The sequence below is a fragment of the Gobius niger genome (assembly GCF_951799975.1).
Source record: "Gobius niger genome assembly, chromosome: 1".
NCBI lineage: Eukaryota > Metazoa > Chordata > Actinopteri > Gobiiformes > Gobiidae > Gobius > Gobius niger.
In genome coordinates, this window is record NC_136852.1 from 66,084,131 (window position 1) to 66,111,268 (window position 27,138).

Sequence of the window (27,138 nt, forward strand, 5' to 3'; positions counted from 1 at the left end):
ATTTTTACCGATTTTGGATTATGGTGACCTTATTTATACGAATGCCCCACCTCAAGCATTGAAACTGCTTGACTCTGTCTAACATGCACCTTTGCGATTTATCACAAATTGTAAGCCTCGCACACACCACTGTGAACTTTACAAGTTTCCAGAACTGGCAGCCCACACGTGTGCAGACTCACTCACGGGTTTATGCTCATTTACACGGGTATAATGCTTCTGCTCCCTCCACCACCTCTGTGAATTTATTCAACCAAGAGCGGCAGGAAAGTATTCTTTACATTCTCAAAAGTGTTAGCACAGAATCTGGTAAGGTGACATTTCAGTATTCTGCCTCCACAACAAAAAGACTGGAAATTAAAAGGAACTGGTTCCAATAGGGCAGTTTAAACTATTGCTTAAAGGTTTGGAAATTAAATCCATGGTTTGTAAATGTTTTTAAATAGTTTCATGAAATTGTTGCTTGAAATATGTCCTTTAATTCTAAATCTGTCTTGGCCAGAACTCCCTTGAAAAAGAGATAAGTAATCTCAACGGGACTTTCCTGGTTAAATAAAGGTTAAATAAAAAAAATAATGTAGATAATGTGGACAGATGAAGTTGCTGTTTTCATTTTTTTTTACCCATCTGTCACCTCCAGCCACAAAAACACTGTTAGTGAGATTTAAGGTCTAGTTAAAATCACAGGCTGCACAGTTCCACACGCTGAGGCCTAAAAGGATCAACAGCAGCCAGATGAATAATTCAACAGTTTTGTCAGGTTTGACTCGTCACTTTCCTTTTGGTGAGGGCTCATTGCAGCTGCGCTGACAAGTCCGAGCTCTCCACTTTTCAACATCTTCGGATCACATGTGCGTATGAATGAATGATGGAGGTGCTCACCCGTTGTCAGACGGTAGAAGGGAAAGCAGGGCCAGCGAGGACAGCTTCCTTCGCTCAGGCTGAGTGATGTTGTCCATGCGGTCGACCCACATCTCGATCAGGCTGCCCAGTAACTGCTCCATCTGAGACACACACACAACAGGAGGATGAGCTGCATTTATCACAGACTGTAACACTGGCTGACATGCCCCGCACAGACCGAAAATCATGATTTATATTTGGTACGTGACAAACTGACCTTTTGCTGCAGAGGCACTAATTATATATTCATTTAATTGTGTTTGATTTTTCACAACTTAGACATGTCACTACAAGGCCAAACTAATTTTGCCCTTGGTCAGACAAAAACAGCCATCACTGAGTTCCATAAAGATGGGTGACGGCTCAGAACTTGAGGACTTGAAAATGTTACCATTTGCAATTCTTTGGCTCATTACTTTCAGCCTTGTTCAGTGTAATTTCCTTTTAACAGGCACTTTGCCGTTATGGTTTCCGGGGGCTTTAAAAAAGACAAAGATGGTGCTGAGCAGGCGGAAGGAAAGGGCAAACATGAACGGTCACCTCTTGGCTGCACTCTGAGGCCATCTGAGTGAGAAAGGACGAGAAGAAACTGGAGTTCTGCAGCAGCACACGCCCAATAATACCCAGGTATGTAGCCATCACCACTGGATACCTCTGCAACACACAGGTAGCACACAGGTAACACACAGGCATATGTCAAGAACACAGTGCTGTCATCCTTGAAGTCCTACACAACCGGGGTCCCACAAGGCTTAATTTTAGGGCTCATTTTCAAGGTTCAACTTTATTAGTGTCCCAAAGGAAATTATAACGCAGCAGGTACACATGATACAGTAAAACAACAATTGTATTCAGGACAAAGATTAGACGATCACTGAGCAACTGCGAGCCAATCAGCATAAAATCAGACAAGGCCTAAGGTGCTGCAGCTTCCTTGCTGAGTGACATAAGATCCTTTATCTTAACAACAGCCTCTGGAATAAAAGAAGCCCTGGCCCGATGGGTTCCCGTCTTGAGCATTCTCAGCATGCATCCGGAGGGGAGTAAATTAAACTTCTTAAAGCACGGATGGTCCGGACACTTCATTATCGGTCGGGGTTTACGTACAACCCTTCGGCTGTATAGGTCATGTAGCTGAGACTGCTGTGCACCATTGATTTGACCTACTTTGACCAACTTCGTCAGACTATTTTTATTGGTCACAGAAAGAGCACCAAACCAAGACACAATACTGTATTTTTTGCTGTGTAATCTGCAATGTTTATCTAAATAAGGTACAAAGCATCCACTGAGGTAGAATATTATAGCAATATCAAGTTGGCAAAATATACAAAAGTATCCAATAACAGGACTGGAGTAATAGATCTCTATGCACTACTCCCTCTTCTGTTCATCATTACAAAGTCAGGAGTCAAAATATATGACATTTAATAGAATTAGTCCATCAATACTAGCCACCCCTCTTCCTAAGAAGTAAATATAGCTGATGGGAGGACTAAACAGTCACAAACAAGTCTGCAAGTAAAACATTTGAGTCTACTAACACAAGACACTCCACTCCATTGTCTTTAAAGTGCATTCCGGTTCAGCTCTTAGAAGATAGGTGGAACTCACCTCTCCATCCAGAATACCTCTGAAGACAGCAGGCAGCAAGGGGTGGAACATGTGGGGTGCCAGTGTGGGGCTAACCTTTAAAGCTATCTCTACCACCTATGGAGACAATGACAGGAAAAAGGCAGCAGTTTAGGACGGGGACAAATGAGTTGCGGCGGCATGAAAAATCGGAAGGGCAAATTAGGGGAGAAAAAAAAGTTGAGCAGCCATTAGAGCTCTGTGAAAGACATGGGTCAGATAAAGTGTGATATAAAGACACAGTTCAGTGAAAGAGGAGAGACGATGCTCACTCCTGAGATAGTAAAACAAAGGGGAAAATCCAGTCTTTAATTGAGGCTTTGACCTACAGTAAGTGGCAGACGGGGTACATCCCTTAGGTTTAACCTACTGAAATTCCAATGGCAGGTATTTAAGCTGGGTGGAAGTGGAAGTACTGTATACCTGCCCTGAGAATTCCTGTGCAAAAACCGAACAAAAAAAAACACCATGTTGGAAGTTTTGGAGTTTGATATCATACCAACCATCAATATTTCAATACGGATCATTTTGTACTGCTCAAAAAATAAAGGGAACACTTTCAAAGATTCAAAGATTTGTATTTATTTCACAATGAATCGAAGGAAAGGTATTTGCTGGAGGATTAGTCTATCATTTTTCTTATTGACAAAAACAGAGAACTTAAAAACTATATGAATCAACTAACAAATCACAAACAATATAAGGATGGTTTGTTCAAAGTCAGTAAATTAAGATTTATTACTTTATTTATTTTATATATAGATTTTTCCGTAGGTGGTAGTTGTTAAACCTGTGGCAGAATGCTACGCTCTTAAGCCAGCATAGACAAGGCATCATTACAAATCACTCCCATCACGGTGTGGAGTGCCAATATGCTTCAGTGAGCGGAGTATGTACTTCGCTTGTTGTGATAGGTAGGCTTATTGTCTGCTGGCTCTGCTTCCCTCTGAATGGAGGATTAGGGGCTGTGATGTAATGCCACTAAGCATAACCCAACATAAGCTCAAGGTATAATGGCTATTCTGTGGGAGCACATATCACAGTACCAGCAAGCCCTCCCCTATAGCCTGCAGTATAAACAGACTACGCAGGACTAGTCAGAGGCTGGAAAACAGTGGTTCATTCCTCACATGGGCTTCTTCTGATTGATAGTTTTTATTAATACCTGTAAATCGTATGAATTTCAGAACACATTTGTAGTCAAAATCAGGGGTCTCCAGGTAATAGCTCAAAGTGGGGCCACATCCTGAACTGTGATTTAGTGGACATAGTGTGAGAGACCTTGATTTTCCATTGGGATTGTTGTACAGTGGCTACACAAGTTCTGATGACTGAAGTGGTTTGGGCCAGTACTTCCTGTTCCAATTATCTTAGACCCGTTTGAAAATTCCTTGGTGAACTACAAGCTCCTAGTGGATGATCACTCTGTTTAGAAACATCGGAAACATCTTAAAGCTAAAGGCTTCAATTATAAATTCAGGATAGTGCAGCAAATATGAACACATCTGTAAACAATCGTCTTGTTTCTCTGTCTGTTATATTAGTTATCTATTTTTATTTTATTATTTATTGCATGTTAGCCTTTAGCTTCAAGACAAACTTGCTGACCTCTCAAAAAGCAAACGTCTAGTATTTACATAGAGTTTTTAACAAACAGTAAGTAATCATCTACCAGGATTTCGCTGTTCACCGTGTAACCCTTAGAAAATATGATTATTCATACAGGCCTAAGCTCATTTCCGTAGGAAATGAATAGGATGTAAAGTGCTGGCGCTCACAACTAATGTTAGATTAGCCAACAAGCCAATATAGCAGTTTTCACGACATCTCATTCATGAAAACTAGATTACATGGATACATTTGATATATTGCACTGCACAGGCTCAGGACTCAGGTGTTTGGAAACCCTGACCTGAGTCACTGCAGCTAATTTTGAACAATTGAACTTGTTAGTTTGATTGAATAGTGATAAATCTAGTGGTCCCCGTCTTTACTAGTAATAATTCACACTATGCCTCACACAGTATTACCACATTTTACCTAAAATGATCAGGCCACTTTCTAATTACAGTCATTTTAGAAAGATGAGCTGCGCTATTATAGAATTAATTGCAGAGGGACAAGCAGTGTTTGTAATTACCGTAATGTTGTCAAATATAGTCCTCTGAGCTTTGTCATTTCCCAAACACAGTATTTACTTGGTCAAATGCAAACGTGCCATGTAGGACAGTGATGGCTGGAGTGAGACGGAAGCACATCCTGATTCCTGACTCATTTATTAGTCACAAGAACATCAAGCCTATACGGTGATAGACACCACACACTGCCGATTCTGGGCATTTTCACACTGTGCTATGAATGAATCGCACTCAAGAACAAGCTGCTTTAGTGGGTGAACGAAAAGAACGGTCCTACCTTGAGCACTTGGACCTTTCCCTCATTTGTGATGTCCTTAAGTAAAGTGCAGAAAGATCGACACAAAGATTCAGCATAGTTCTGAGGAAAGAAAGGAAGAAGTATCAGCACTTCATGCATTTCTAAAAGCTTCTGAAGTACATTTTTGGCTTAAAAAAGTGGTCTATGGCTCAATATTAGCACCAGTCTATGAATGTTATCATATTGTTCTGCTGGTCTCTCTTACATGACATGAGCATTCTGCGATTCAATTGTAAGAAAAACAGATTCCCCATTAGAGGGATACATGCATGATTTAATAAAGGGCTATGTGATAAATTGAATGAATTTGATTAATTCATGCTTTTGAAAATAGACAATGTGGAAAATGACTAAATCATAAAATCGGGTCTATCATTCCATGTCCACCTCATGTGCGCCGCGCAGCCAATTTAATAGTGTTTCGGACCGCTTTGTAGCGTCTGTTTTCAGAAATAACACCTGAGGAGAACACAGCGATCCACTGCTACTCGCGTGGTGTGTTTTCTTAGTGCGGAGTTTTCTTCCACTGAAACAGACTTTGGTTTCTCCCAGTCTGATCGTCTGTGTTCTCCTCTTGAGCAGAGTCTACAGCACCACACTTAACTCCGCCCACTTTCCCCTTTGTGAGTCTCCATAGAGAGGGCTGTCAATCACAGCAGAGCTGTAATGAATCAAAATACACTGGACTCTGAGCCGTTTTCTTCAAATTAAACATCAGCAGACCCTTTTGAGTTTATTTCCAATAAAATCGATTAAAAACTTAATCGTCCATTCGGAGTAAAAAAATAAATAAATAAAATATATATATATATATATATATATATATATATATATATATATATATATTTTTTTTTTTGGACCAAAGCCCAGCCCTAATTTAATTATTATCAAAGCTTTCCATACTTTAAATTATTTTTAAGGATTGCTTCTAAAATTGTAAAGGTCTAATGTTAGACTTTATTTGGGGTTTTACAACTACTTCAAACCCCTGAGAACCTTGGCATTTCATGTAGCATAACAATGTTTGTGTCTAGAAATGAGGTTTGATGCTATAGATACAGACGGCATCTCTGGAATCGCCCATAAATTGTCATGTTTAAAAACAGTTTAGGGGAAAAACAATTTGGAGAAAAATCTAAACTTTCTCTAATTATTCAAAAACTACTTTAACAAACACTGAAATATGAATATAGTTTTCTACTAAATAAAGATACAAAGACATGGAGAGGAAGGGTGGAAAGTTGTGTTTCTCTAAAGATTCTATTTTCCCCCTCAGCGAAGCCACACCCCCTTCTATGACGAGATGCCGTCTGTATCTACGATAGAAGTAAGTTATTAACAAAAGGCCAGTATAATGTGCAGTTCCTCGTTTTGTTCACCACGGACCGGTGAATGCAGTGAGATAAACATTCTTTAGCCTGGCCGACCAGACGCTCCTCCTTTCTGTTCAAAAGAAGAACTGTCTGTTCAGCTGCTCGCAGTCAATCATGCCCGATTTTACCTCCATCGATCGACTCAAATTTGACAGTGCACCACAGATTGCTCAACATGTTATCCCCCAACGACCTGTGACTGGTATGTTTAATAATATATTAATATATAAACTAACTTAAAAACATTGCAAAATTTAGGCTCTTTACTAATTTAACACAATGATCAGAGTGCAAAATCACTTCAGATAATACCATTGTCTATCAAAGCCAAATGTTCAAAGCCATGTTGGAGAAAACGTAGCCTTTACAATACCATTACTGTCAATTTGATTCAAAACTCTAATAACCCTCTGGTGTCATATTAATCCTCATTGCACCATAACATTGTTACGGGCAAGTTTTCATGAGGGGAAAATGGGCCAAAGTTTTTGATGAATTGTAAAAAATAGTTGAAGCTCTGTCTCATTGAAGTTAATGTAAAAAATAGATCATAAAGTGCAGAGAAAGTTCGGCGGGCTGGATCAGGATAGATTAACAACACTGTATAAAACTTTTAAACTACTTCCTGCGGTGTTCAAATGATGGACCCAATGTCATTCAAGAACACCCATGTCGATCAGAAAATGTTCTATTAATATTAAACAATGATTTATGAGGCTTTATTACTAACATGCTTTGGGTGTATATGCACCCCCTGCTGGCAGTAGTGGGAATGACCAGGATTTGAAAGAAAGCACTAGCAGTCATTATAAAGGGATATTTCAGGATTTTTGTTATCCTAGTTATCCAGAGTGTTGCTGATTTCTGGAGATATTTTTTTTTGTAATTCATGCAGTTCTTATATTTGAAGAGCTTCGTGGCGCTAGTCTTGTGCTAGGCTAGCGCATTTCTATGGTATCAGCAACACTGCATTAAAAACAGTCTGACCCGCTCCACAGTGCACCTGAGGCAAATCACTTATAACGCCAGACTAACCATATAAATGTTTATGTCGATAGAATAATTTTTGGAATATAACTGACTTTGCATCACATGAATGATCGCATTTTGAGGGACTATTTTCTAGCAGATCACTCCGCCGCTGCGTAGCTTATACAACCACGAAGCAGATGCTGCTCAAACAAAGTATTTTACACAAAAAATGGTTAAAATTACTGGCGTTACAAAGTGATTTGCCTCAGGTGCACTGTGGAGCGGGTCAGGCTGTTTTTCATGCAGGCTAGCTGATACCATAGAAATGCGATAGCCTAGCGCCACGAAACTCTTCAAATATAAGAACCGCATGAATTACAAAAAAAAATCTCTAGAGAAATCAGCAACACTCTGGATAACTAGGAAATTACGCCCTTACGTCGAAAATCCTGAAATATCCCTTTAAGCCAACATCATACTAACAAAATCAATAACACCATAATAAACCGTTATAAAACAATAGCAGATGTGGCAACAAAATGTTTTTACTGCTCAGAAGGAAACAACCAACAGGACTCAACCCGGTGTGAATGAAGTTCAAGGTATATTTTTGATTATGGAATATTTTTGCATAATTAAAAGTTTAATTAAATTAAATGTCCAACTTAAAAAATGACGAGTGTGAAATCGCCATAAACCACATTATAGCTACTACTTAGGCTCATGTTTGAGGACTCACCTGCAAAAACTCTGTAGCAGACAGGTACAAGTAGGCATTGACAATCTGAAAGCAGGTGCGCAGATTCTCCGAGCTCAGCTCTGAAACAAAACAGCAGGGTTACCACTTCAGTAAAGATCTGAAGTAATGGATGTATAAGGCCGGGAGGAAGGGAGTCAGAGGAGGACAGAGACATTTGTTAAGCTGCTACAGGAGGACAGGGCCTTTTAACTAAAGACAAATCACCATCCAACTTAGTCCCATAACACTTTGTCATTTGAGTTCATTTTGGTGATCACAAATGTTACATGGGCTTTGGGATTTTGGAACAATATATACTTTTCTGGTATGCTCCATTAGCACAAATTAGAACTTGATTGGGGACTGGTTTCAGCCTTAGGATCTGTCATCAGTAAAACCAGTATTTCATTTCAATATCGACCTCAAATCTGGCTACACAGATAGTTCACATTCAAAGATTTACAAAAAACATGCACGGCCTTTAAAATCTAAATTCAAATCACTGTGCCCATTGAAGCCAATTCTCACATCTTACCCTCTGCCTTTTATTGCTTTTTCATCATCATGCTTTTTTGTGGCTCTTGTGTTTTTTTTGGTTACATTTCCTACCCTCTTTTTCCGGGCCCTTTTGGCGCTTTTTTGTCATGTTTTCATCACTTTTTCATCAAACTTTTGTCACTTTTTAATGCTCTTTTGTGGGGTTTTCCTCGTTTTTGAAAATGTGCCCTGTTCAGGTGGGGGTTAAGAGTTTAACACTGGAAAGATGAACTGAAATAGAAAAGCAATTCAGAGACTGTTTGTATAGGTCTAAACTATAGTGTTAACAGGCTTCATTATCCTTTTTTGTGTGTGCAAAGATTAGCATTACATTGTGGTACAGTAATACCAAAATAACTGCAGCTTTTGTGATTTGATTAAAAGAGCAATTTCCTACTAATAACCACATGCCCTTACCAAGGCATTACTTCTCAATTAAAAGGGGAATCAAAGTGCCCAGGGCTGGACTCAAATCAGTGATATTCTTATCAAGATGCAAATGCTTCTATTAATGGTCATTGTATCAGTGTAAAAAAAGAACGTAATGGTCAAGTTGGTAGCTACACTAACTGGCCGGTGAAAACATACTAACCTCCTTAGCGTTTGTTAATATGGGTTGAAAACATGTATGTCTTGTCCAATACCCAAAGGAAAGTACACACATTTCATTATAAATATTTAATATCTGTGGCTTCCATTAGTGCAGCGGTTAGTTCCCAGAGCATGAACTCTCCCAACGACACACATAAAACCTGTACTGTCCTATGAAACATGGATGAAAAAGTAGCATTAATAATTTGATTTATGGATTAACTAATTAAAAAAAAGATAAATGCAGCATTCAGCAATTACATTTAGCATTAACTGTCATGAGCAGAGAGCCGTTTTCTGGTCCATATTAGGTCTCTCAATCCCTGTATTTTAAATATTTCTGAATTGCAGTAGAGTTATGTTAATACTTCTCAATGATTTAAAATTAGCATTTTTGTTTTGAAACGTAAAAAAGATACAGACGACATCTCTGGGAAAGCCCACTGATGGTCACATGTGAAGCTGCCAGAGAAAACAACGCTAACGGTTCCACCACTACATTAATGCTGAATTATGGATGGAGGCTCTACCAATTAAAGATGCAGGACTTTGTGAGGACCACTTCAAAACACTGAGTTTGTTATCCTTAAGCCACTTTGTAACCAGTTTGGCAGTATGCTTTGGGGGTCATTGTCCATTTGGAAGACCCATCTGCGCACAAGCTTTAACTTCCTGGCTGATTTGAGATGTTGCTCCAATATCTCCACATAGTGTTCTTTCTTCATGATGTCATCTATTTTGTGAAGTGCATCAGTCCCTCCTGCAGCAAAGCAACCACACAGTATGATGCTGCCACCGCCGTATTTCATAGTTGGGATGTTGTTTTCAGGCTTGCAAGATTCCCCTTTTTCCCTCCAAACGTGACAATGGTCATTATGGCCAAAAAAATATTACTTTGTTTTGTTAGACCACAGGATGAACCAGACTTGTGCTTCCAATGTTGTGACATCATCATCTGGGCTTTCCCATATTGTTTAAAGGGACTATACGGAGTTTAAAAATGTTAAAATTATGTATTTTCCTCCTCCGACATGTTCCAACAGTGTCCTAATGTGTAGAATGAGCCCAGACCTATTCACCACAACTGCCTCTAAAATGATGCACTGTCACTCAAAAAGGTGTTAATTCAGGTCCGAAGTGCCGTCATGCACAACCTTAATATAGACGGTGCAGTTACACCTATGACCTTAGGTGGCAGTAGTGAGTATAAAATGGCGAACTTGCATCTAGCCCCTTTAAAGGTATAATAATCCTAGTGTATGTAAACGTCTGACTTTGTAGAAAGTAAACTTTGTCACTGTTAGCAACTACATTTTTAAATCAGCCATCAAACGTGTCCTATGCACACAATCATTACCCAAAACCCAAATGCCTTTCTCTTTTGTTGCAAGCCCGACCTAGACGTTAAAAGTCGTGCTAAAGGCTTTTCACTCCACACTTGTAAATCTATGCATTATGTATGGGCAGCTTATAAGACAGGCCATTTTATATGGGATAAAAGGAGAACAATGTCTACAGGCTACTGAAGTAAATCTGAATAGAGAGAGATCTGAAGTCTTTTTTGAACAGTTCAGGAACAATGGATGCCTACAAGGTGAAGCGAACGCATTTTACACTGTTGTGGAAAACTATTGGCCTCATATAGATTGTGTTTATGAGTAATGCAAAGTGCGCTATTGAATAATATGCCCAGTGCTCATTTAACATGGTGGCAGATAAATAATCTTTTAAGTAAGAAAAACAAGACATCTGAATGTGCGTATAGAAAAAATCTAAAGAAAACAATCCATCAAACATAAATCGATTTCAGATATGGCAGAGGGCAAAGCGCACTGTACAAATGGTCCTCACTGAGACACAAAATCGACTAGGCATGTAAGCCCTCATTTTTCCAACCGGTAGATAACATGCACCAAGGGCTCACAGTAACAAGCAAAAGTGGTTGTAATAGTTGGAGTAGTTCCCATGTGATTTATTGTGACATAAACCAGACCTGTAAAAAATAAAACAGCACTGACACAGGCATGAATAATGTGGCTCTAATACAAGCTGACAGCTACTAACACCTAAGACCGCTGTTTAGTCTCTAACGGGTGACAGGGAAACTAATTTAAACTGTCACAACAATGACCTTTGGTAAGGCACCACATAGCCTATGTAGGAAGACACACTTGAAATAATTATGATGGTTTTAGTGGAGAACTTACAACAAAAATTAGAGCTGAGAAAATTTGATATTTCTGACAAGTGTAAAGATCATGCTTAGGGCTGCACAATAAGAGAATAAAATAGCGATATTCAATAACAGCCGTGAATGTTGCTGCAATCATTTATGGATATGTATCATGCTATTTTAGCCATTCCAAAGTTAAGTATAGGCATTTATATGATATATTGTACCTCTGCCACTATGGAGCACTCATTTTTGTGATAAATATAAGTGTTTTCTGGAGGTATTTTTCAAACCTGGAAGACACAACGCTTTGATTCAGTTAACTCCGCCCCCTCTCTCCGCACATACAACTTTATCGTAATATAAATAAACAGCAATAAGTGAAGTCACTTCACGATGCAGTTATAAGGAGTTGACCCAAGGTTCACCAAACATCCATCAAGAGGAGACAGTCACAGAAAAACACTATTTTGGTGAAAGTCGCCGAATCCCGGAGAGAAAAAACAACTTCTGAAGAGTGGCCTCTTCTTTAGGAAAGTTGAATAAAGTCCTCGTACGCGCTTCTTTTTCTCCGTGACATTATCGTAAGAATAAAGAACAGGTGGTTTCAAAGTAAGTTACAATGAGCTCCATCTTCACAGCTGCAGCGTGAACATGACATCTGTTCAGTCGCTCAGGGGGTTTGTTTTGGCCCCAGCTGACTTGGAAGCACCTCGGGCACATCCTTTTTTGTTTTTGTTTCTCTCTTACGACAGAAATAATGAAAAAGCTGCTTTACAAATAAAAATTAGGCTGTAAGCATAGAATTAAGACATTACATTACAGACACCGAGCACTTCCGTTCCGCTGTGACGACACAACTGAACAGGTCAGTCGTTCACCAGGAGAGGGCGGCGCAGCTGCTCAGAGAGCAGGATTCAGGAGGATTGCTGAGAACTGCGTGAATGAAGCCAAAAACCACTGTGGGGGTGTCTTTGATAGGAAATAGCATAACAACATGGCTAAAAGCTCTAAAAAGTCGATTTTGCATGATGTAGGCCCTTTAATACTGCAACATTTCAACACTCTATGTTTCATTTGATTCAAAATGATAGACATATAAACTTTCTTGGTGAGCCAAACCCAGACATTAAAAACACTGAATCAGGACCAAAACAGAAATAAAATGGAACAAAATTAGGAAAATCATGACTAAAACTTTTGCACATTTCGAAGTTACCATGAGGGTCATTTACCAAGCGTCTGCTCATATGCAAAACAGGTAACACATGCAAAAGTGAATCAGCAGCAGTGCATTATTGCGCATCATTTCCTCAAGCAGAATTGTCTCATTTACATCACATTTTGGGCTCGAATACAGTCATGCACAATGTTCTATCTAAATGCTGCATAAATGCTCAGTAACTAGGCTGAAATTGAATAGAAGTGTCAAATTGTATCGTGCGTCCTTCAGTCATATTGAGGCCTGTGCCGTATGAGAAAATAGATTCACTGAACTGAACAGTGCATTGAAAAGATCTATGGAATGTTTTGGGTTTCCCTTCAGCCGAAAGCGTTTATAAAGCTTGATTGAAATCAAATCAATATAGACTTGAATATGCTTTTGTTTGCCGCACAAGGGGGCGGAAGAATGAACAAGAGGCATAATGATTTAGACCGCATGACATTGAAATAATGTGGCATTCAATCATGTGAACATTGAAATTTTAAATGGAAAGCTCCATTAAATTAAAACAATCCCCTTGATTACAAATCAATGTAGATGCACAAATAATATAAGGTTAGGTTAGAATTAATTTAAGGGTAAAAAAAACTGAACATCTCAAATCAAGAGCTCATAAAGAGGCTTTGGTTTAAACATTGCCCTGGCCACCTTTCAAATGTTTTAGTCCTACTGATTTGCACTTGATGCTCCCTCCACATAGCGAGTATGTTGTGCTTTCTTCATAGCAAATATGACTGGAAATGTGGTCACCCAGCCCTGGGTTCATTTGATATGTTGTTTTTACCCTTCAGCCATCTGCCGGCCACACTACAGTAATGACCATAATGTATGCGTCCGTCTGTTTCGTGCAAATTCAGAATGGAATGGAACGAGCCATTTAGTCAGCACTATAGTCCACATGCATATTCAAAATCAGAGGCAGTAACGGCTAACTCGGCCTCTGTGGCAGCCAATGAAAGGATAATAACTGCTTTTCCAAACCAGAACTAAGACAGAAATAACTAAAGAAAATGAAGAAGCGCAGTGCGACTATTTATTTAGTTGCAAATGTGTTTTTGCAGTGTTTTCAAGCACTGGAGCAGAGATTGTTGCAAGGAGCTAGTTATGGCTTCGGGTATGGCTACCTTTGGATGACAAGCCACGACTAAAATAAATGTAATTTGCCATAAATCGTATAAAATATTGTATTTCTCACACAAGTGTTTATTGATAGAAACAACCCAATAACATTCATTTCACACACCCTGTTATTTACATGCAGTTTCAGACGGCAAATATAGAAAAGACATGGGACCTGTCTAATAGATACGTCTGGAGTGTGCAGAGGGAGAGCATTTTTGTTGATGCTGATCTCCTGTTTATCTTTAGAAACACATTGAGATAAAAAAAAAACTAAACTAAACTAAACATCATTTCAATTAATTGACAAATGAATCGACAAAAAAAAAAAAAATCTTTTAATTTTTTAAATATTTGAGAGATTGCACTTGGTCAGAAAAGTTTGATAAGCACCAGATCAACAAGAGGTCCAGGCATTAATAGGATAGTGTAAGATGATTTATTGACTATTAATTTGGGAAACATTATGTTATATTAATTTCCATATTACTGTGGTACTGTCAGGAACGATCTTATTCTTAACACAGGGATACTGGCTGTTCTACATAATTTCTTCAAACAAATTTTCCTGAATAACAATTCCCTCTCCATGTGCAGCTTTACCCACGACCTTCTTCAGACCAGTAACACGATCAATACACTAGAAACAGACATATTACAAAACTCTGGTGGTTCATAAAGTTTGATTGCAAAAAATATAGGCGACCTGTCACATGAAGCGGCAAATTAACAGGAAGCAGCCACACAAAAGAAAGAAAACTGATTCAAAAGAAGATGTATTCATAAACATTATCCACAAATATGTAAAATACTCCATTTCGGCCTTAAACATTAATGTTTATTTTCAGTGCTTCAACCACCACCTTACATTCAAATAACCAAGAAAACATTTCCCGTCACAACACAGTGAACACTCTGAACTTTCATCTCCACATACTGAAATAGCAGTAAATGTCAGTGCCACTTTGTTGATATAGAGAATGTGATTAAAAATGTAAGCAGAAACTTTACAGCAGTGGTTGGGCTGCACTGAAGCCGTCACTGTGCAACAGTTTGTGAAATAGTGCCTCTCCTGAAATGTATTTGCAGCCTCATTAAACCTTTTCTTCCCAGTCGAACAAAATACAGGCCTGATGGATGAGAGTCTTTAAACATTCTACAGTGATCTATCCAGCTGGGTGGAAACTTTCATGAGAAATAATTATAAAACCCATTACAAATTAAGAGTTTCCTTTTGTCCTGCAATAACCATGAACAAAGTATAGATTTATTTGAATGGCCAAACTTTAATTTCAGCTCAAGAATCAACCAAAGTGACTTTAGTTCAATTGTGAAGTGCGTCCATCTTGCACAACCATAGGAATGGCCTTAACAGGCCTTAAATGACAAAATCCACCACTATGCTGTCTTAGATAGGGCTTGATTTACAATACCTGAATGATAGTTTTTCTGATACCTATACTATAATATTTATACTATAATATGTCCCTGGACCCAACATCGAAACTTAGCTCTAAAGATATATTTTTTTTCTATGCCTGCTTTTGATGCTTTAATTTGTTCGACACCAGTAGTACCTAAACTTGTTTGTCCGATACTATTGTAGCATGTGGGTGACCTATTGCCCTCTTCACCGTGGTTACCGCATTCCAGAGATAACCAAAACCCCCACTTCAAGACGCGTCTTCACTCTTGTGAATGGCCTACCAGATTGAACACAGTTCGGGACAAGAAAAAGACTGTGACGATCTTTCCTTTAGACTTCACAACCAGACGAGAACTCTTTATTGACCTTCGAATTGGACTAAAGACTGAATCTCAAACATCCGATTTGAGTAATAAGCCAATTCTTCAATTCATGGACAGTGAGAATGAACTCAACCAATCTGTTCTAATGATGAATTCTTCCCCAGGTCAACAAAGACGCAATGTACAAACATACTGTCGAAATGTTGTTTGGAAAGTTGTGAAGTTGTTAATGTGTTTATCGCAATAGAAATGTATTTCTTGAATTCTCTCCCAAAGACATTCCTACTTTGGATCGTCATATCGAGTTACGGAGTGAATCGATTGGTCGAATCCACGGAGAAAAAGGGGCCGCCCCCTTGGTATAAAGGAAGGAGAAATAGCCAGAAACTCCCCTTACCCTTGCTCTTCTTTAAAAAACGCGCTTCTGAGAGGGTTGGAGAAGGAGAGACGGCAGGATGACATCCCCCGCTGAACTCTGACCTCTCCTTTGTCTCAGATGGACCACAAGAACTTTAAGTTTGAGCCCGTCGTTTGACGTGATTTGTAACTACCAGTTACTTCTTTTAAGAACATTTGCATTTTTCCTACAAGACAACAACATTTTTGATCGCTGAGCTTTCAGCGAAACCAATTTGAGTCTAGCTGGTCAATCCAAACCCCAAGGCCCCGAGGAGCTGGAGAGAGAGACCCCAGCCTCGCCTGCCTCAGCTTGAGAATCGCCACGCGAGAGACCACAGGCCGTCGGACACCAGGATTTGGAACACCAGACCATGTTGGCGTGGAAACCATTCTCACGGTCGTAAGCGTATCTCACCGACCTAGCTCAATAAGACTCACATAACTTCTCAGAAAACCACCTTATTGACTTTCAGATACAATTTTAGAACATTTTATCTGATTATTCATCCTGTTAGCCTTCTAGGTTACTCTGTTTGCACTTTAATATTCAATGCCGTCTGTTAATTGATTTTGATCATTAAACCTCCATAAACCACAGTTTGCTTTGGTAATGTCTGTGTTTATTATTCCAGAATAAGGGTCCATGTGTACGTCCAAGACCTCATTTCCTTCAGATAAATCTGTAGTTTAGCCTCCTATTCTTACTTTTATTTTGTTCGCTTTCCGAACTGGTGCCCCGTTAAATTTTAAGGCTAATCTACAACTAATTAATTAATTAATAAACAGATTAATTGATTAATAAACCCTCATACCCTACACTATACTGTTAAGTTTTAACGGTACCTGGCTCTAGCCTTAAAGGGTCTAGATGAAAGTTAGCCATTTTATACTCACTACTGCCACCTCAGGTCATACGTGTAACTGCACCTTCTATATTAAGCTCGTGCATGACGGCACTTTGGACCCAAATTAACACCTTTCTGACCGACAGTGCAGGATTTCAGAGGCAGTTGTGGTGAACAGGTCTGAGCTCATTCTACACATGAGGACATGGCTGGAACATGTAAGTGGAGGAAAATACTTAGTTTTAACATTTTTAAACTCCTTATTTCGATTCAGAAAACTTTATTGATCCCTCAAGGGCAACTGATTTGCTGCAACCTCAGACAGATATTGCACAAACACATCACAACACTCACTGTGTGTCACTTCCAACAATACAGAAAATGGATGATAAAAGAAAAAGGACACATTTCAAAAAGGTCAGGGTCACTTGATAAACACTCCCTTATTGTCCCTTTAAAAGGACCAGCGTTGCTTAAGATACAAGCCGCTGAAGATGGACAACTAAAGGTGCTTCTCTATCACTGTAATAGAAAGCGATGAACAATCATGAACTCAAAAAACAGTCAGATTTTCATAACGGCATATTTGTCCATTCCCAATTGGGTCCAATTCCCTCTCCTAAGTCCCTTCCCCTACAGCACAGCGCTCATTTTAGAAGCAGCCCCCTCACCCTGCCGTAACAGACTCGCCCCTTTACCGTGAGTGCACTTCATATCGCTCCAAGCACAGCCATCTGGCGCTAATATCCCTATTTTGAATGAACTAATCTGTGAACATGTCACACAAGAACGCAATGCACAGTGGCCATGTTGCAAGTGCAGATCTTTGCATTTTCACAAATTTAAATGACTTTACGTTTGGTTCGATTGTGCTTCCCAGAATCAATAATGTATCTGATATAACATGATTTTTTCCCTTTAGTCTTTTAAAGGGGCTAGATGCAAGTTCGCCATTTTATACTCACTACTGCCACCTCAGATCATACGTGTAACTGCACCTTCTATATTAAGCTCGTGCATGACGGCACTTCGGACCCGAATTAACACCTTTTTGAGTGACAGTGCAGGATTTTAGAGGCAGTTGTGGTGAATATGTCTGGGCTCATTCTACACATTAGGACATTGTTGAAACATGTAGGGGGAGGAAAATACTTAATTTGAACATTTTTAAACTCCGTGTAGTCCCTTTAATATTGACAGAACGAAAGAAATATGGAACTGGAATGTTGCTTGTGAAGTTGCAGTGCTTTGTCTGGGGTTTTATCAGCCACACGCACTCAGTTGATTTTGAATGGGACGTAAAATGACAGGCGAAGTGGTAAGGCAAAGGGCAAGGGAATAGGTTAGTTCAGGACAGGCCCATTGATTGACAGGCAGACTGAAGTGCTTTGAATGAGATGAGGGCTCTACAACAGCTGTCTGGCCCTTTTGTGTGGACGGACCAGCTGGAGTTGGACCAGTTATGATGTAGTTCAAATTTTAAAAAAAAATGTGAAAACCATCAAAATCCAGCTACTGCTTTATTTTCTTTTTAGAATGCAGACACCATAAACAGTTTACACTCAATCAATGTGCATAGATTCAAAGTGGTGTTCTCAAAAGTGAAATCCCAACTGCACAAGAGGCAACGCGAGTTGAGATTGGCCTAAAGCTAAAAGCAGAGCTCTCTGGCGGCAACCGATCAGCACCTTTCAGATCACTGCTTTTAGCCCGTGCCACTGGGAGCTCAGCACAGACACAAACATGATGCTTCATTTAGTGGGTCACAAGCCACCACGGCATGGACAAAACTGCCTCGTCAAGTTCGGATAGCAAATACCTGTTTTTTTACTTCTGCTAAGGCTGGTGTTTTATCAAGGACATCCAACTCGATGCATTCCCCAGCAGAAGATTTCTTTTCATTTGAATGTAGAGAGCTTATTTGCTGCAAGCTAATGGTGGCCTATATTTATGGGCTTTGTATGGTTTTATTAGACTTTCTCCATAAACAAGTGTAATAGACTAAACCATAAGGCATTGGATGTCCTCAAGCTGTCCTCTATCTGATTTATGGGGTCATTGAGGGAATGCAGAGTAATTTTGTGGGTCTGTTTAGAAATTATTATCCTAAAGATTAATTGTTACTGAACAGATACCAATTTTACTGATTGCAAATACAGTGCATATACACTGCGTTCCAAATTATTATGCAAATGACATTTTTCTAAGATTGAGATCTAAATTGTCAACTCAAATGAGAGTCAGCATAATTTTCAAGTCTTTAACTGGTAGAGGATCATTTAAATGTGGTGATAACAGTATTTTTTTCAAAAATAAATATAGTAAAAAACTCAAAATCCACTGTTCCAAGTTATTATGCAACTCATCGTTTCAATACATTTTAAAGCTTGTAATTAACTGAAAATGGTCATTTGTTGTATTTGTAGCATTAGGAGGTCATATTTACTTAAATCAAAAGCTATTTCAATCAAAAAAATATTAACAGGTCAAGTTATATTTTACCATAGGAGCCCTTGTGTGATAGCAGCTTCAAAATTCTTAAATCCCTTAAAATTGTAAGTTTTTGGACAGTTTCTGCTTGGATTTCTTTGCAGGATGTTAGAATAGCCTCCCAGAGCTGCTCCAAATGTTCTCAACAGGGTTGACGTCAAGGGAGGTGGGGGTCCACATCATGAGTTTCTCTCCTTTTTTGCCCATAGCAGCCAGTGATGCAGAGGTATTCTTTGCAGCATGACATGGTGCGTTGTCATGCATGAAGAGGATTTTGTTAGGGAAAGCACGGCTCTTCTTTTTGTAGCATAGAAGACAGTGGTCAGTCAGAAACTCCACATATTTTTCAAAGGTCATTTTCACACCTTCAGGGAGCTTAAAAGGGCCTAATAGGGTCGACCAGCTCTCTCACCATGATTCTGGCCCAAAATGACTCCGCCCCCTCCTTACTGACGTCACAGCCTTGTTGGGACATTGTGGTCATTCACCACCCATCCACTACTCCATTGATTTGACCATCCAGGGCTACACGGCGCTCATCAGTGAACAAGACTGTTTGAAAATGAGTCCTCATGTATTTCTGAGCCACTGCAGCCGTTTCTGTTCATCAGCATTCAATTAACCGTTTAGGGGAGGCCCGGATAGAAGGTTTATGCACAACTGCAGCCTCTGGAGGGTCCTACACCTTGATGTTTGGGGGACTCCAGAGGCACCAGCAGCTTCAAATACCTGTATGCTGCTTTGTGGCATCTGTTCTCCTAATCTGATGTGTTTGTCTGACAGAAACCGTCCATATTGTGCCTTTATCGGCACAAAACGGAGTGTGCTCTGAATCATCCACAAATCTCTTATCAGTACGATGATTACACTTAATCTTTCATGAAATATCGAAGGTTTTCATACCTAGACCAAGGCATTCAACTATTTCACGCTTTTCATCAGCAGAAAGTCCCTTTTTCTTTCCCATATTGCTTGAAAATTATGATCTACATAATAAAGTGGAACACCCTTTTTCAGTAGTTTTTCCCTTAACATAACAGTGCTACAAATGTGATTGAAATACTTGGGTGACAAATCGATAAGTCTATAATTATAGACTAAGTCCATTAAGCCCTCATTCTTAGTTTGTGAAAGCTCCAAGTTACACAGGAGTTTTCTATGGTAGATAAAGTTATCAAGTTATGATTTGTACATCTGTACTCCAAGTTGGTTTGAGAAGAAAGTAAGAACCCATATTTGTAGAGAAAGAAAACCTGTCAATGACCAGACACGGAGGTCTAATATTCAGCTAGCCCCGTACAATAGCCTTCTTTAGCCACAAATTAAGGCCAAAACCTGGGCACAATCATGATAGTGAGACACACACGCGCACACACACACACACACACACACACACACACACAAACACACACACACACACACACGCACACACACACACACACACACACACACACACACACACGCACACACACACACACACACGCACAGTCACACACGCACACACTCTAGCTCAGGGTAAAATGGTATGATGGCAAGTCTAACTCTTTCCTATTGGAGGGGCATACAAATCCAGCAAGCCAACAGAAAGACACAATTGAACTAAAGAAGCCTTTGAATGAGAGGCGAAAAGTTTTTGATTCAGAACAACCCAGTTCAGATGACAACTTGAAAACCTTCTCTACAACCTAACCACCATCAGTGCCACACGCCCGTCAGGACGATAGCCTTTTTTCTGTTAAAACAAGCGTCTTAATGAAATCTGTTCCGCTAGTCTATTAGAAACTCATGTATAGCATCATGTATCGTATAAATCTGGTTTGTGTTTTATGACATACTTCGGCCGTTCAATCCGTTCAATTTATTACTATTAATCCAGTCCGTGTTTTTTATTAATCCAATTTGTATTTTGCGCCGAATGACCCTACGGCAGGCCATGCAGCCCTGGTTGTTTGATAAGCTGCACCAGCAAGTACAGGTTTTAAATAGCAACTGACAAGCTTTTGACACTTGGTAAAAAAGGAAAATCAAACTCAAGCTAAATGTAACAGTTGAGTTTATTGTATTGGAGTTTAGTCAAAGCTGTTAGCATTATTAGTTCAGTTGTTCATTATCATCGGTCAATGAGGTGAGCCCTGCTTGGACTTTGTAGAAAGTCCATGTGAATTTACACTCAAATGCTGATGTTGGTTCCTTCTGTTTTTCTGCAAAACACAGACTTATTGTGTCAATATTAACTGTTAAATAGATGAATATGGGGAAATTAAATAATGGAACATAAATCCAGTAATAGTATATTGCATACTCCGATATTCTAAAACATATAGTATTGTTGGCCTTCATCATCAAAATGTTTTACCCTTAAACTTACATTGACTTAATGCTTAAAATGAATATGTTACATAAATAAACGGTTTCCAATAAGCCCAATGCCCACCTCGACTGCGCATGCGTGGGTCAATCAGGCTCCTAATTTCGGCTACCAAACAAACCACTCCGCCATTGAAATGTGTGAGCGAGTTCAGGCAGCGGAGCGTGAACACTGAAGTATATTGAGCGATAACCGTGAATTACAAGGCTTACGGGCATTTACAGACTATAAGTCTCAAGTTACATTTCTTGCAAATATTTATGTTGTCAATATCTTGAAAGCAAGGGAAAAGTCAGGACAGCGGCTCCATAGGCAGGAGCGGATCATAGTGGACCACAGCGGACAGGGGGACGACAGGACCTGGGATCAGCCCGACACAGACAACGCCACTGTTTAAATATGTGCTCACACCCTCCCTGCCAAATAAGTAAGTCTGGTCTCTGAGTTAAAACAAAAATAAATACTAGGCAAAAGGGCCTATTTTTCTGGTAAACTAATGCCACTCTTTCTGCTAAATAACCAGAACAAGCAGCTAATCTTCCATCTCTGAGTGAAGTTGCGCAAGCCTACAGTCTGCCCCTCATAATGTTCCAGCAGACGTGGGCCTGTCTCGCTGATAAGCCGTACACATACTGTAGCAATATCCTCTGAGGGAGAGTTGTGTCTGAATATCAATACAAGGGGAGGTACAGCCACCACTATTCACGGAGAAATGAATTGAAATCTCATTCTGGGATTGAAGCAGGTCAGACAGCACCGAGCTCAATAAGACTTTCATCATCTCCCCTCCTCACTTGTGCAAATGGACCCAGACCACCCTAAGTGTCCTCGTCTGAATACAAACAGCCTGACAAAATAACTCTGCATCTGCCTATTTCACTGCCATTTCCACACTCAACTCCACTAATGTGACCATAGTGAGGGAACCGCGCCGGCAATCAAATTCTACGACTTCATTTTGACAGTCTGAGGACGAGTTCATAGCTCGACAAGAGAATTCACGGCTTTATAGGTTTGTAATAATTCCAAAACGACAGACGCAAAAGAACTATGCAAATCACGCTTACAGACAATGTGATAACAGGGGGTTGGCAAACAGAATCATATGCGTTATTCAGGAATTTGAATCTTGGTATTGCTTGCAATATAAATGAAAACAATGCATGTACGCAGAACATCATGAAAACAATGTGTGAAAATAAATGTTATTAATCAATAAAATCAATCAATAAAAAATCATACATTTTTATTTGGGGGTACAACAAGGGTTGATATTGGGCCCCCTCTGTTGCTCTAAGAGATGTGATTAAAAGCAGTTAAACAATATGCCAGAAGAGGCAAGCCCCTTCCCCTGCTGCTAGGCAGACATTTCTTTATTTCACTTTAATTCGGCCCGGTGTGTGCACATGTGGCCACCTCCATCCATCTGTCCGTCCGTCCGTCCGTCCGTCCGTCCGTCCGTCCGTCCGTCCGTCCGTCCATCCATCCGTCCATCCGTCCATCCGTCCGTCCATCTTCCGCTTTATCCGGGGCCGGGTCGCGGGGGCAGCCGTCTCAGCAGAGATGCCCAGACTTCCCGATCCACGCACACCTCTTCCAGCTGTTCTGGGGGACCCCGAGGCGACACCAGGCCAGCTCGGAGACATAGTCCCACCAGCGTGGCCTGGGCCTTCCACGAGGCCTCTTCCCACTAGGACATGCCTGGAACACCTCCTGCGGGAGGCGACCAGGAGGCATCCGGAACAGATGCCCTAGCCACCTCAGCTGGCTCCTTTCGACGCGAAGGAGCAGCGACTCTACTCCGAGCTCCTCCCGGGTAACTGAGCTCCTCACCCTATCTCGAAGGGTGCGCCCAGCCACCCTGCGAAGGAAATTCATTTCGGCCGCTTGTATTCGCTATCTTGGCCACCTCCCCGCCTGCCAAACCAGTGAACCACCAAACTAGAAACTGGACTTTCTCTTGGCTTACTGTGGTTAATATTGAAGATGACAAAAGCATATAATGTTCAAAATGTACAAAATATCAAATCGTGTCCCATGGACGCCCAATGCCTATATGTCATTCCTCACACGTGCATATGCAGTCATTTTTTATCATCACATAGTTACAAAGCAGCTGCTGTAGCACTGATTGTGCTTTAGTCAGAAAAGCCTACAATAGCCCTGGGCATATGCTGCACCATCCACTTTGGCTAACAACATAAGCTACAAAATGAGCCACGTGTCTGACTGTGATAACTGCTTCTAATGGATATTGGGATCACTGTAAGAACATTGGTTTCCTCACTATGTGGTTTATTCTGCCCTATCCGTGACAGTGTTGAAAATATTTTCCCAACTAAAGCTGCATGATAACATGAGAAAATAGCCAATTCGATTCAACTTCTGCCCATTGCTCATGTCCTTTGGTAAATAAAATGCTTTTGCTACAAACAATGAGCTGTGACTGCCAAATGATAGTGTAGACCTGCCTGATAATCGACTCAAATCACAAACTAACCTGAAGGGCATGAGGTGCAAAGATTGGCACCACCTAATGAAAAAGTGAGAAGCTTGGACTGGTCAGAATTTCACTCACAGACTAGAAGAACAATAAAAGAAAATTAAATACAGCAGCCAAGAAAATCGCAAAGAGGCCACCTCCCTTTGGTGCTAGACTGAGTAGGTCTCTGGAAAGCCATGGGTGAGTAATCATGCTTGAAAGAAGAAGCGGCTTCAAAAGCTCAGCAAGGGATTCAGTGGAGTGGCAGAAATCAACTATTACAGGGTGATCCCATGTCTGTGATGACAGCTGTGATGAGAGGCCGCCGAATATCACATCTCTCTTTATCAACACATGACATCGACGCTCAATATGTCTATGCATGCAAAACAGACAAGTAATTCAACCACAACTTACAAACTACCTGGGGGCGCATCAATGTGAGCAACATCTACATCAGTGAGGAGTAAGCACCCCCCCTTTGGGCTAAACAGAAGATGTCGCTCATTGAAATGAATGGGCAGAGATCGGGAAGGCCCCGGATAAAGCGGAAGAAAATGGATGGATGGATGGATGGATGGATGGATGAAAATGATACAAAAGAAGGATTTTAAACTGAGCAGCTGAACCCCACTGTGATCATTACATTACTTTTGTCCCTTTTCTTTTGTTACGAAATAAAATGTGTGTGCATAGCAAAACATACATGGTTCATGTAGCGGCTTGCTAGTTTGCCATTGCAAACATCAATGTTCGTTTTAAGACCCAAGGAATCTTTTATTAGGCCTAATGCTGAGCATGTCTGAAGGCCATGGTGAAGAGCTATTTTCCCAATAATGACCCTTGACAGAGAAGCAATCGATAAGCTGGTTATTATTTTTCCACTCAAAATAAAATTGCTCCCGATCATCCACTACCAGTAAACTGATAGTATTCATAAGCAAGACAGGCAATTTTCATGTGGTTCTGATTAGACTAGACAACGATATGGACAAAATATCATATCTCGATATTCATGTAACTCATTCATATAACAATAATACAAAAGAGTAGTTTTATTGATCAATCTACATCGCTTATATCTTTCAGCCCTGGTTCTGATCACTGACTGGAGCACTTTATCCCCATAGCGAGAAAAGATCTGAGATTTCGTCTCTGCTGCCATAGTGTAGAAGGAAGAGTTTCACCCATAGGGGGGGGGGGCCTCAGCAAAAGTGCCCAGATGTTGCTCCCATCTATAGACTGGAGAGAAGCACTTTCAATAAGGGGAAAAAAGTGACATTTGTGTAGAATGCAATTTCAGCACTGAAATGATGGGAAAATGTGTCTAGATGAGGTGTATGGTTTTACAAACACAAAGAGTAGAATCCAACCTTGTGACATCAGCTGGTGGAACATAGATTTGCAAATGATCTGAATATGTAAGATTACACAAACCTATGTCAAACAGAGCACAATTCCAGGCCTGTTTTTAATTAGGAAACAGCATGGTTAAAAGCCTAACAAAATGTTAACAGATATGAACACTTTAAGAACCTTTGTACCATTCGCGGCAGATTCACCGGTGCCATGTGTGATGGGTGCAATAAAAGAACACATTTCATGTTTGAGGGCTTTATAACAAAAAGTTCCTTCACTGGGTTTTGTCCAGGCGTATGACGAGCCTGAGAGACCTCCTAATACCTGAACGGATTGAGTGTCATATCTCTGGCTGCACCCGTAATAGCTGAGTGATGAGTTTTTTGTCATTGATAATAATAATGTATTGCTCACTTTGCTCTTCCATTAACCTAATGACAGCGTTTCAAAGCTTGAGATGTATAGAGCGGATGCGGCTTCCACTTGATGAATATGACCCTGAGTGGGAAAAGATGGGCGATAAAAGGTGTGTTTATTCTGTAAATAAAGACTTCGTAGTTAAACACAATTCAACCTACACAGGGTCAAGAGGCGGCTGATGATGTGGTTTAGCTTAAATCTTAAATGCTTAAATGAAATAAGCGGCACATGCAAAAGTGGGCCAATATAAGCTGCTTCGGTCTGTTTTCGACTGAGCTTCCCCGTTTTTCTTATAGAGCCTAAACACAAATAATTTAAAAGTGCCTTTTTCCCCCTTGTTATTTAATTCATTTTATGCATTGTAGAAAGTAATTCAGTTTGCCTCTTCAAATCAAATCAAATCAAAACAACTTTATTCATCCCAATGGGCAATTCTGTTCTTTGCTTTACATTCTGTTCACAAATGCTTGTGAGGGAAAAAAGCAAAACTGTAAGTAGCACTGACGCTTAACACAATTAGCCAGGTGTGGACAAGAAGTATGTAAACAATTACAGTAACAGCTCTGCTTCCTGAAAGGTGAGAAACTTTTTTCTCACCGAATTTTTACCGAAACCTGTAATTTAAACTTAACTATCGGTTGTTTTTTAGCTTGAAGACTGGACATGGACAGGGGTTGTTGAATGACTGAAATATGTATTGATATTGACACAGTTTGACAAAGAAATTAATTGCTTTAGGTGGATTATAGCGCTTATTATAGAGATTATAGAGCGCAGAGTAGAGTCGCTGCTCCTTCACGTCGAAAGGAGCCAGCTGAGGTGGCTCGGGCATCTGTTTCGGATGCCTCCTGGTCACCTCACGGGAGGTGTTGCAGGCATGTCCTAGTGGGACAAGGCCTCATGGAAGACCCAGGACACGCTGGTGGGACTATGTCTCCGAGCTGGCCTGGTGTCGCCTCGGGGTCCCCCCAGAACAGTTGGAGGAGGTGTGTGTGGATCGGGAAGTCTGGGCATCTCTGCTGAGACTGCTGCCCCCGCGACCCGGCCCCGGATAAAGCGGAAGAAAATGGATGGATGGATTATAATTCAATGGACCATACTATATCAAACTGGTCAATCACAATAACATAGTTGAATCTTAATTTATAATTTTACTAGGATTCCGCTCACGGAATCCTAGTAAAATTTACTAGGATTCCGCCTGCATCAAATATAATCAATATGATATGATCATTTAATGTCTTCAGTAATGAATGCCGAAGCTTCATGTTGTAAATGTAGAAAAACATCTTTATATTGTAGCTGCAAAGTACAAATGTCCACCAT

General features: G+C 40.2%; 1 protein-coding gene across 1 annotated transcript in view; it reads right to left on the reverse strand.

The window, feature by feature from the left end:
• ipo11 (importin 11) overlaps positions 1–27,138 on the reverse strand; it is a 192,158-nt gene that overhangs the window by 75,523 nt on the left and 89,497 nt on the right. The window contains exons 23-27 of the mRNA XM_079552025.1: positions 8,056–8,135; positions 4,951–5,031; positions 2,518–2,613; positions 1,444–1,557; positions 883–1,004 (exon numbers count right to left, since the gene is read on the reverse strand). Of these exons, the coding sequence (XP_079408151.1) occupies positions 883–1,004; positions 1,444–1,557; positions 2,518–2,613; positions 4,951–5,031; positions 8,056–8,135 (493 nt within the window). The remainder of the gene's footprint in view (positions 1–882; positions 1,005–1,443; positions 1,558–2,517; positions 2,614–4,950; positions 5,032–8,055; positions 8,136–27,138) is intronic.